Genomic DNA, 11,941 nt, shown 5'->3' with positions numbered 1-11,941 from the left:
ACGTCATTTTGATTAAAATTTATCCAATGGAATCATCCAATAATGCTTATCGGGCTTTAAACGAATGAAATGGGCAGCAATACCTGTGTTAGAAATTGTGTATTCCCGAGAAAAAACGTGTTTCTAGGCTCGAGGATGCGCCGGAAGACAGAGCGGTTCGGCACATTATCCTTAAAATCATGTTCCTAACCGACACACCCACTACTGTCGCTTCCACATCTGAGCGCCCCCGATAAACGTAATATGTTTCCTGGTGTTATAAGAAATAAATGATTTTCACGTTGTATCGCTAAATTGACAGTACTAGCAATAATTTTCCAATCGAAAATCTGCATAGGAAACCAAACATTTTGAAAAGAAAAACGCAATGGCTTAAGTTGATCGGGAATATCCAACCAGCTCACAAAGTAAGAGTCGTTGTCATGAGATCAGTATATAGGATAACCTCTAACATATACATGCCCTTCAGTGTCGGCGGTGCCACAATTTATATGCGAACCCTATCGGGAGCTTTAAAACCCGGGTTGTTAACCCTAATACAATGGGGTAGGATCATAATAAAATACATCTAAACGGTAGCTCTCGATATGGCATACAAACCGAGATATTGCAAAGCATGCCCTGCCAAATCGGGACGCTTAATGATGTGGCGGCCACTTTGCTCTGGGAATACTGTTCGTTTCAATATTGCAAGTGTAATGAAAAACCTTAAGGTTGGCAAGTCATCAGGCGACGAGCTGAAGTTCAACGGAAGCCGCTGCAGTGCGCTGTGTTGTAGAACAAGATGATCATCTACCTCAGAGCGCGGATCCATCGAGGAGCTATGCCACAAGCATGCAAAGCCGCTGACACGTTCGAAGACCTGCTCGTGAGCCTGACGTGGCGGCAGCGCCGGCTGCCTCTCGAGCTGGTCTTCGTCTGACAAAGATGCAAAGTGGTAACATGATTTGCATGATACGCTGCTAATTTAATAATCGTCGTCATCAAGCGACTGTTGCTACCTAGCTGTTTTACGTGAATTGTGATAAAGCAAACGGATGAGCCAATGTATGTGATTTGTCGACTTGTGAGAAAAGGGTCGTCAGACTGGTGCAGTAATTGCCAGATTCCGGACCGGAATCCGGAAACATGTCAAATCTGCAATAGAGACACACTGGCGACATATAAAATTACTCGCGCCAATCAGCGTCCACGTATTTATTCCGGACGGCAGCAGAAAGTGTGATATTTCCACTTACGTAATGATATATTTCTCTCATTCTTTAGAGGGGATGCTCGGACAAGCTCGCAGCGGTGACACGACGGACAGTCGGCAGCCGAGCAAGCGGAGGATGTGTCGTGTACAGCTAGTGGAAGGAGCGGTGGGCCAGCGCTGTCGGAGCCTAGCGCGTGCGGCATCTCCTAACTCGTGGACATGATCGACGGTGGCACGGTGCGCTGATAAGTGGCGGCTACGTCTTCGTCAACACTTACGACGCGCACCCAATCGCGCCCACACCATCAATATTGAAGACGACTGGCCTCTCTCCGCCGCGCTGTGCTCGGCGGCGTCCCGGTCGGCGTACGCGGCAAAGATAAGCTCTCTAGGCCGGCCGGAAGTAGATCAAAGGTTGCCAGAGCGCCCAGCTGTGGTTGTAACAGGGTTACACGAGAGTTACCCGAAGGGTTACTAAGTGGGTACACACTGTCTAACCTAAATCAGGTGGAGAATCAGTACATGGCTTCGGAGCCACTGATTATGCATATGACCTGGGTGCACTATGCTAGATAGTGAACCGGATACATTTACACCATAGGCGGCATGGCCGCACCAAAGAGAAATACATTCAGTTTGAGATTTACACAGTTATGAGTTAAGGGTTGACTCTTGGAGTCCGTAAGGTGTACGGACTCGTACGTTCTGGTATTAGAACGGGCGATCTTAAGCTGAGACTCTGTGAGTCTGTTACGTCTTCCTCTGACGCTAAAGCTACGGCAGCCCCGCTACAGTGGTGTTGTACGCACTGGCGACGGGGTGGAGCTACAAGAACGCGTTCATCGCCAGCTGAGGTGAGAGTGAGCGGCGTGGGATCAGCAGACGCGGACGTGCGAGCAGCGCGAGGACTACACTGCGCGACACAATTTTTCGGACACTCACATTTCTGTCCATATCTCAGCTTCTAGAAAGCGTTACAGCTCGCTATTTAGATATGTTGTACTTATCCGATCAATCTATAGCTGGCATGTGACGCGGAGCTAGATTTTGGAGCGCATAGATAGGTTAGTATACAACTGACACGATTTCGACGCGACAGAGTTTCGGACAATTTTTATCTTGATTAAAGTATGTATTAGAATGATTGTCGGAGGTTAGCTGATTTAATGTAGTCATCACTGAATTGCATACTTTAATCAAGATAAAAATTGTCCGAAACTCTGTCGCGGCTCGAAATCGTGTCAGTTGTATACTAACCTATCTATGCGCTCCAAAATCTAGCTCCGCGTCACATGCCAGCTATAGATTGATCGGATAAATACAACATATCTAAATAGCGAGCTGTAACGCTTTCTAGAAGCTGAGATATGGACAGAAATGTGAGTGTCCGAAAAATTGTGTCGCGCAGTGTAGCTACACTACAGGCACTGTGGGGGAGAGCGTGGCGGGCGAGACTTTGACTGCGGGGTTCCTGGATGCAGTGCAGGAAGGTGAGAAGGAGCAGCAGGACGTCTAGACAGGTGATGAAACTGGAGATGAGCAGGCCCGCGCAGCATGATGACAGAGGCTGCGCGATTAGAAGGAGGCAGTGCAGACGGAAAAAAGACAGCTAAGATCGCCGAGACGCTCGAGACGACGGAGATGTCGACCGTGGCTGAGGTGGGTGTCGCGCGCACATGTGGCTGGCGCTGCCACGACGGAGCTGGCGCACCGTGGTAGCGGAGACGCGGAGACGGCGAGGGATACTACAATCAAGGTGACGACCGGCTCGATCGAGACGACGGAGGAGGCGTAGAGTTGGTCTCCGAGGTTATTAAGACGACGGAGGAGACGGTGGAGGAGATCAATGTAACGTCATAGGAGGATTCCAGCGACAGCGGCAAGGCGAACAGCTTCTCCGCCGGCACCACGGTTCGGTAGTGAGTGTCGCTCCCTCCAAGACGACGACTGCCGATGGCGACTCGGTCGACGTATACGACGGAGAAGGTGACCAGCGAGAACGTGGGCTCTTATGGAGTCGGCGAAGCTCGTCGAGCGCGTGAGCAAGACCAAAGACCTGGGGCGGTACTTCAGCTCGAGCGCGCAGCAGCAGGACGGCCAAGGTGCTGAGGGTGCAGTGTAGTACCAGTAGACATCATGCCTTTGATTGCTTATCTACCAGCATTGCTACATAATCTTTCATAAAATTTACTGGACCGAACTACTATTCTACATTCCATGTACTTGACGGCCGACAGCGTTCTGCGCTTGTTGGGTCGTTAAAGCCGTCCTTGACCTTCCAGCTAAGGTGTCGAGACCACGACAATCACCTCTCTCCGTCTTGGTCAAGTCTGGAAGTGGCTACAACCGGCCGGTATTAAATTTATCGAGTTAGAACGACAAACATCTTTAGTTTTGTATGGTTACTTATTTGCGCGAACAAGGAAATTCCGGGCGATTCCAGAAATAAGTTTGAACACAATAAACCTAACCCTAATGATCGACGATTGGATGAAAATAGGTCGCTGAGCCTCAAATGATAGGGAAAAAATAGCTGATTGGCTACAACGAGGTAGCAAGCTTGTCATAGGGATAGGGTGTCCGGCCAAATACTACTTTCCTACAATAATTCATGGTGGATGCCGACTTCAAGAGCGTTCCATAGCTCCTTCAAAACCCCAACAAGATGTGCAGACAGGTCGTTCTGAACGACACACGAGGGTCTACACACTGTAGGCCAGAAGCCCTTGGCTCGAGAGTGTGGGTCGTTGAAGTTGAAGCGAGTGTTGGTCAGTGAAGAAGTGTAATCTCGGTTGTTGGTGTCGATGTGCGAGGTTCTTGGTATATTTGAAAATGAATCCTTATCGCTAGCCTAACATCCATGGCTAGCTTTGCTCCTAGACGACATTTGCGTATTTCTGTTTGTATTCCGTACCTGTGCGCCTACCCTCATCTCTTTGCGTTGTTTTCATGTCGTTCCTACTAAATGCATGTTCAATGTTTCGGGTTTCTTTTCTTTTTGCCTATATGCATGTTCGGTGTGACTTGCTGACCCTCTAGGGTAGCGGTCACGCGACAATAGCGTCTCTGGCCTCGAGCAAGCAAACCCGGGCCTTCGCATCGCCCTGACTTGCTTTCTCAGTCGGTCAGAAGTGCTGGGCAAGAAACAATGACGATGTGGCTCCAGATTTGCTGGCCGGAGCCACCAATGTGTTGCGAGCCCGGGCGGGAAGTTTTGCCAGGATGGCTTTGCGTAGAGTGAGCTGTGAAGTGAATTAGAGAGAGGTGAAGTTCGTGTTTGGGCGCGTAACTTCGGGGCGTAGCAGCTACAGCACTCCTTGCTTAGACTTCCGCCATCTTGTTCGTCTTCGTTTCCCACGCGGAGGCCTTGACCCAAAGCCTAATTAGTAACAGAGCTAATCCCTTCTAAAACGTTATAGCCGCAAAGGTATTCATTTTCACACACTACAATAAATTGTCGAAAGCAAACGTCGCTAAAACGTGTTTGCTGCTTGTTAGACAAGTTAATCAGCTCTTTCACAGTAGCTAGACTACGCTTGCGTCGAGCCATCTTGCTGTCATGTAGACGATTGTCGTGCTCGAGTTGCTGACGGGTGGTACGAGGGTCTAGCACTCTGGCTGCACCGAGGTTGACGAGACCTGTTGTATTGCCGAGTTTACGCTGGGCGTGACAGAGATCAGGGATGACCGTCTTTCGCTTTTCCCTGTCGAGTGACTTGACCTCGGCAAGATGGCACAGAAGTCGGTCGATCGTCCGCACTGCGTGCCGGATTAGACGGTAGAAGTCGGTGCGCGACCGTTTTTTTAGAGGCTGAGAGTAATCTATGCCGCTGTCGGTGTCAGCGGCATAGATTACTCTCAGCCTCTAAAAAAACGACGGAAACAGCGTTTTCAATGCAACGACCATTATGACCCGACATCCAAGCAAACATGCAACTCAGAGCGGACTGCACCGCCCCTAACCGCTGAACCCTAAAGCCGGACTGGATCGAGTGCGCCGCTACAAATGGTGCCTCGTACCTATACTGACGTTTCCCTGACAAATGTCGGGTGGGTTTGAATCATGGCCAATCATCTATGTCTACCGGTGCCCGAAGCCCTCTACGAGGTTGGGGAAGCGCAGTCAGAAGCGAATCCCCAGCCGGTGTCCGAAGACTTCTCCAAGGTTGAGCAAATCACTGTTGCGAGGGGACCAACAAGTGCTACCAAATGGGGTCTGTCATACCGAAAGTACGTTGAGAAGTTGGCGTTGCTTGGTTGTTCGCGGATAAGTACAAAGTGAGATTGATCTCTGTAAGTCTTTGGGTTGGCTACAAGCCTTAGGCCTTCCACTAGTAGCGTTCTAGAAGCTGGGCTTACCTATACTCAATGCCAGTGCTTTTTTAATGTTTTGGTAATCCTATATATGTACGTTGTAATCTTGTGCAGGTTGTGTGCTAGCTTCCCGGCGCCAGGCAGTTTCGCATAAACCTGGTGCCTGCCTTCAAGCGACGTTGCGCGTGGGTTTCTTGTGGCGACGGAGACTGCAGTGCTGCGACGCCTGCCTTCCTCGCCACTAGCTATGTGTTCCCTAAGCATGTATGTTGCTGGCGTACCCACTTGCGTGGGTCCACACGGGCTCGATCTGCCACATGTGTTCCATGATACCTCGTGACCCAGACGGGCTCGATCTGCCATATGTGCTCCAGGATGTCTCGTATCGTGAGAGCCTACACTACAAACAAAATACACTAGAATGATGTCTATCCAGAATACCAGTAAAATAAACTTACGTTTTCATCTGACCCCGTGTCTTGTATACAAGCGACAATGACAGGGACGTCAGGAAAGAGTACCTTGCGTCCTTGCCCCTTGTTTGTCCTGGAGGGTGCGTGGCCACGGCACACCTGTAGTACAACTCCGAACCTGTACGTCAATCTGGAAAAGGTACTTAACCAACAAAAAAAACATAGTTGTCAGTTAAATTGTGTAGCCATGACCTACAAAGGCTGATGCAGACCACCAGCCCGTGGAAGTACTAACTCGACGTAGTTCTCTTACTTTGGTCAAAGAACTACGTATGCCAGAGACATTCGTCTAGGAAAACTAAGTACCTTAGTCTTCAACATACCTCGTTCGCTCTTGACGCGTGCTTTGATTTTAGCTTCCTAAGCACCCTGAATACGGTTGGTGCACGCACATTTGGTAGGGTCGACAAAGCTCTTCTAGTGTCTAACCCATTGGCGCATGCACCGCATGCCCTTCAACATGCTGTCGATTTCAAGAGTGTACACGTGGCTTTTGCGGTGACCGGACAAGACTTCCTTGACGTAAGACTTGAACTGGTCTGACATATGAGCGTCCTGCAGTGTAGTAATTGTAGGACGTTCATTATGTCAGACCAGTTTAAATCTTATATATAATAATTGCAGGACGCTCATCATGTCAGACCAGTGCGGGGCAATAGTGCAGGTGCGCCTATGGTCAGTAAAGCTTAGAAGCTTCGCCCTCTGCTGCCGTTACACCTAAGCGGTGCCGCGTTTGCAGGATCACTTCCTCCACGCCGACTTCCTGCAGATGCGACGCACAATATCCAGGGTTCGAAAATTGGGATGAAGGTTTTTTGGGGTTTTGCAAAACACCCGCCCGCCCGTTTCATCAAAATTGCGGGTTTTTAAATAGAATGAGCACAGAGGACTATTTAAGGGCTCCTAAAAATCGAGGACTGATCTCGGCACACCTTCCAGACAGCCTACATACTTCATTTCCTAAATGGTGTTCACCTGCCCCCGGTGCCTGATCCCCTTTCGACATGCCGCATCCCTCAGACGTCACATAGGGACCCCCATCTGCTTCGCCCGCCAGTTTCCGGGCCTGGTTGCGGCCATACGGCGGGGCCTACGCAACCAGCATCGGCGCGAAAGACGCTTAGAACGCCAACACGACCCGCAGCGTGTCGTGCAGCCAGAAGAAGAGGTCAGCCAGAAGCTCAGGAATTCGACCCGGAGCGCAACCAAGCCCAGCCACTCCTTCAACGGAGCCCAGGAAGTAGGTTTCGTCCTCGCATATCAACATGTAGTCGACAACGCTCTTGTCGCACTTCTTTCCTGCCACACGGTGCACCATGACCAGCTTCAACTCGCCGCACGATCCGCACAGCAAAGTGGTCGCAAGCTCGCGGGGGGTGGGGAGGACGGCGCCAGGGTTAAGGATAGCCATCGCCTTCACCAGCGTTGCGTGATTGACCTTGTTGAATGTCATACCCGTGGAATAGAACCACAGCGCAAACTGTCGTTGGAAAGCCGTCAGCTTCGCAGGGCTTAGGGCCGGTGGAAGGCAAGCTGTAATCGGCTTCGTTACAGGTCGCTTGGAGCCCTTGCGCTTGAAGTGGTCGCGGACGCGTTCGACATGCGTCTCTCCCAGCAGGTGGATGATACGCTCGCACTTCTTACACGAGACGACATCGTCCGCCACGACTACGTCATTCCAGACCGGATCCTTCCGCGGCTTATGGTGATGGAAAGTGTTCAAGTTGAAAACTGAGCCTATGAACTCAACCGTTTGCCTGTTATCTCTGTCTCTAGGACTAAACACGCTATTGCATAGGGTTAGAGGGAGTGTTAGCCTGCCAATTTGCGCGATAAGTGGGGAGCGAGCCACGGCAAACCACGGTTTAGAGTATTTGACAGGATTTCATTAAGGAAACAGTATCGAGGACGGTCTCACCTGGCCCCGTTCCCAGCAACGAGCCATGACGTCATCGGGTCCTAAAAAAACAAAACCTAAACCCACCCACCCGCGGATCTTATCAAACCCACCCGGACAAATCTCAGCTGACAATGTCGCGTTCCTCGTGGATATTCACCCTTTCTTATAGCAGTTTCCCTGTTCGTCACGCCCACAATCCACAAAATTTTCATTGGACAAAAATACGTTTTATCTCATGAGTACGAACTTCAGGGCCCGCAGGGCCGGACTGTATCAATTACTCGGCCCCACGCTGCGAGTAGTGCAGCGAGCTCCGCGAGCGGAACGGGGGCGCCCTACCATTGTCTAAGTCCCTAATAACCATGGCGAAGCGCCTGCGTAGCGGTGCGCTGAGCCCTAGTCGTTGTCGTAGTACAGACAACGACTACACATTTGCCACTTCAAGGTGGTCTTAGTGCAATTCAATTTGGCAAAATATAACGATGGAAATTCAAATGTCATTTTTTATTTTTAGGTTTCACGTCAAAGTGGAATTTTTAAAGTTCAAACGGACTACGACTGGATGAGGAGACCCGCGCGCGCCCACCAGCAATTCAGAACGACTGGAGAGTAGAATTCGCGCCCACCAGCACTCAGAGAGCTGTCTCTTTGCACTTCACCTCGACTGGCTCATGCCTAAGGAGCCGAAGCACAGCCTCGCGGCTCGCGCGCGCGTCTTAGACGCTCACCAGCAGGGAGAAGACTGGGAGCTTGTCGCCAAGCACAATGGCATCCCCCGGAGTACTGCTCGCCGCATCGTCGTGAGCGGGAGTCCGGAGGTGAAGCAGCGCGGTGGCTCTCGAGCCGCCAATATCAAGTGCACTCCAGAGATTGAGGCAGCGCTGGTCGACTACGTAGAGGCCAACTGCTTGCTCACACTGGAGCAGCTGAATACGATGGTGTGGGTCGATTTTGGCGTGGATTTGAGCACGTCCTTGATCAGGCAGAAGCTCACGGGCCAACTGTACACAGTCAAGCAGGTATGTCGATGGTGTTGTTGGTATGCTAGCATTACGGAACCTATGTATCGATATAACACTATGATACGAATGTAGGTGCGAGTCGAGCCTGCAACTTGCAATAATGAAGTCAATGTTCAGAAGCACAAGCAGTTCGCCCTTGACTTGCATAGGTACAGTGCTGAAGGTGCGTTCATTGTGTACTACGATGAAACAAACTACAACCTATACTGCAGACGCACGCAGGGCCGTGCGCTCAAGGGCAAGCGCGCCATCGTGAAGCTGCCGCCCAGCAAGGGCAAGAACCTGCAAATACAGTGCGCGGTCTCTACCGAGGTCGGTCTGCTGCACTACGAGACCCAGTGCGGGAGCATCAAGATGGAGGAGAACGCTGCGTTCGTCGACGCTGTCTATGACGCTGCCAAGGCGCACCCCACCTACCAGCAGCACTTTGCTGGCAAGCCGGTTGTCATTGTACTTGACAATGCCCCGGCCCACAGCCAGACCGAGGAGCTGGTGCGCGAGCTTGACGACCTTGGGCTCCTCCGACTTGCGCCGTACGCTCCTATGTGCAACCCGATTGAAGGTGCGTTTTCCCCTTCTATTGCTACTCTATGGGCTCATACAAACGCTTGGCTTGTGCGATTCTATTACAGGCTGCTTCAGCGTGCTGAAAGCTGCGATCAAGCGCTACCTCGCGCTTAGTCACGACGACATGCTCAGTGCACCCTGACCACGACCGAGCTGCGCATGCAGCTGCTGGAGCAAGCTGCGGAGGTTTGCATGAACTGCATGGACCTACGCCTTGTGAACAAGATGGCGCTTCACTGCGCCCGGGCAGTCGCCGCTGCGAAGCGCGGTGAGCCGATGGTGTACGGAACTTGACCACTTTGGTGTGTACAGCATTCAAAGTCAAAGTTTTGAGTTTCTATTTCTAATTCTATTTTTGAAATGAAAATAGAAAATTTCAGTGCTGTTCACTTTGTGTTGAACTTTGGTCGGTTTGAGGTGGCAAAGGTGTAGTACAGTACAGACTCTTTCCTATTGTCATAAATAATAAACCGAATTTTAACATTGCATCACCTAAATTTGGCTGCTAACAAAAAATTGAGCATCGGAAACCAAACATTTTGAAAACAAAATATGCACCGATGGCCCAAGTTGGCGCCGCCGACGCTGCGTGCGCGTGGTCTGCAGAGCTGGTCAGCGAGTCGTGAGGAAGTGCGGCTCAGTTTCCGCTGCACGGGCTGTGGCAAGTGCTGCACAGGCAGTGGCGGCCGCGTGCGCGTGAACGAGCGCGAGCTGCAGGAGCTGGCCGCAGCCACAGATTTGTCTGTGGTCGAGTTCAAGCGAAGCTACACGCGTCGAGTCGAGGAGGACATTGGTGGACAAAAGGAGACACATTTGGTGCTCAAGCAAACCCCTGACGATCGCCAGTGTATTTTCTTACGAGGGTCCAAGTGTTCTGTCTACCAAGGTCTCATTTATATTCCCCCTCAAATGACAGCCAAACTTGACACTAATGCTCGCCCTCGTCTGTGATTTGTGGGCGTTTGATGCAGCGAGGCCGACGCAGTGTCGAACGTTTCCGTGGTGGCCGCAGCATCTCGTGTCCGACTATGACTGGCAGCTTGCGGCAGCAGACTGTGAAGGCATCCACATTTCGGAGGAAGGGAAGGAAAAGGAAGAGGGCGAGACAATCCCAGCCTATTCCTTTGACGACGTCATACCGGAGACGATTCTGCACGATGTAGGTTTGCACTATTGGAAAATCGTGGTGGGAAGATATGGAGCTGATAACTGTTGTGGATTGGATGCTAGATTCACCGATCAGGCGAGAACTACACCTACGACGAACTGCAGCAAATGCTGTGTGACTTGCGGGAGGAGGTTGAGCCGGAGTTTGTCGCGCAGTACAAGGCTGAGTTCTTCGAAAAGTTTTCGAGGCGGATTGTCTTCAGTGATGATGAGGTTACTGTTCTGGATAGTTCCTTTGAAGGTACATCGAAGCCCACGCGGAGCTTTGTGTTCAATGATCGCTTGCACTTGACACAGAGCGAAGTCGCTCTTACCAAGATGCCTGAAAAAAACTCCGACGCCGAGCCAGAATTCGATCGCAGCACGTTGGCTCTTGATGTCCACAGAGCTCTGTGCATGCCCCTTGCGTGGTTGCCCCAGCGCGATCTACCGTTGCGAGTGTCCGTATTGGGTGCAGGAGCATGTGCGTTGCCTCTGTTTCTTCTGGAGCATTATCCATCGAACGGGCTTGGCCAGATCGATGCCGTCGAGCCAAGTAGTCAGGTAAACGCGATTGCAAGACGCTTCTTCGGCGTTGGGGCAGCCCAGCAACGTGACCCGAGACTTGTGATTCACGAAGAAATGGGTGAAGATTTTCTCGCGAAGCAAGAGAGGGATGGTCTGCTCGACATGGTACTGCTGGATGTTGAGGCTGGAGCGAGCTGCGGTGGGGTGCGAGCACCCCCGCTTGCGATGCTGGAGTCGGCCTTCTTGCAAATGGCAAAGCGCCTACTTGCCCCACACGGTATCCTCGCAGTCAACGTGATAACGGAGTCACCAGAAGCACTGAAGAGTGTGAAGAGCAAGCTTGGGCAAGTTTTTTCACGTGGCCTGCGCTTATCGTTGCCGGCCAACACGACCTTCTTTCTGTTCAACGACTTAAGCGGTGACGCCACTCCACTAGATGTAGATGACTGCGTTCGACTGCTTACGGGCAGTCCCTTTCAGACAAAATATGCGCAGACGCCGGAGCTCCTAGACAAGTACCAGTTGAGTGCGTGGTCTCCGTGAGTGGAACACAATAAAGCAAAGTGTTGGCTCATCGTTCACGTTTGAATTTAAGTTTCATCTCATAATTTTGTGGAGTAGTGAACGAGTATACAAGGAGACGAGGGTGCTGGTCACTAGACACAGCCACAGTGATCGTAGTAGAACCTGCGCTTCGTCTACTTGCTGATTTGGTTTGAGATCCAAGTTTGTCGGACAAGCTGGGCCTTGAACTGCTACAACTGATAGCGCTGAAGGCAGCCTGCTGCTTAGCAGA

The 11,941-nt window shown here is 51.2% G+C and overlaps 3 protein-coding genes across 3 annotated transcripts; 2 read left to right on the top strand and 1 right to left on the bottom strand.

Moving 5' to 3' along the window:
* Positions 1–2,749: 2,749 nt before the first annotated feature.
* PHYSODRAFT_331459 (hypothetical protein) lies at positions 2,750–3,317 on the top strand (the record flags this gene model as incomplete). The annotated part of the gene is made up of 4 exons (XM_009528254.1): positions 2,750–2,854; positions 2,915–3,043; positions 3,136–3,165; positions 3,213–3,317. The coding sequence occupies 4 exons, from the start codon at positions 2,750–2,752 to the stop codon at positions 3,315–3,317; spliced, it is 369 nt and encodes a 122-aa protein (XP_009526549.1).
* A 3,785-nt stretch (positions 3,318–7,102) lies between these two features.
* PHYSODRAFT_331458 (hypothetical protein) lies at positions 7,103–7,927 on the bottom strand (the record flags this gene model as incomplete). The annotated part of the gene is made up of 3 exons (XM_009528253.1): positions 7,103–7,462; positions 7,535–7,681; positions 7,901–7,927. The coding sequence occupies 3 exons, from the start codon at positions 7,925–7,927 to the stop codon at positions 7,103–7,105; spliced, it is 534 nt and encodes a 177-aa protein (XP_009526548.1).
* A 2,475-nt stretch (positions 7,928–10,402) lies between these two features.
* PHYSODRAFT_502739 (hypothetical protein) lies at positions 10,403–11,688 on the top strand (the record flags this gene model as incomplete). Its single annotated transcript, XM_009528252.1, has 2 exons — positions 10,403–10,630; positions 10,702–11,688. The coding sequence occupies 2 exons, from the start codon at positions 10,403–10,405 to the stop codon at positions 11,686–11,688; spliced, it is 1,215 nt and encodes a 404-aa protein (XP_009526547.1).
* Between the last annotated feature and the right edge of the window lie 253 nt (positions 11,689–11,941).

Source organism: Phytophthora sojae (assembly GCF_000149755.1).
Source record: "Phytophthora sojae unplaced genomic scaffold PHYSOscaffold_4, whole genome shotgun sequence".
Classification (NCBI taxonomy): Eukaryota; Oomycota; class Peronosporomycetes; order Peronosporales; family Peronosporaceae; genus Phytophthora; species Phytophthora sojae.
This window is presented reverse-complemented; position numbering and strand designations above follow the sequence as displayed.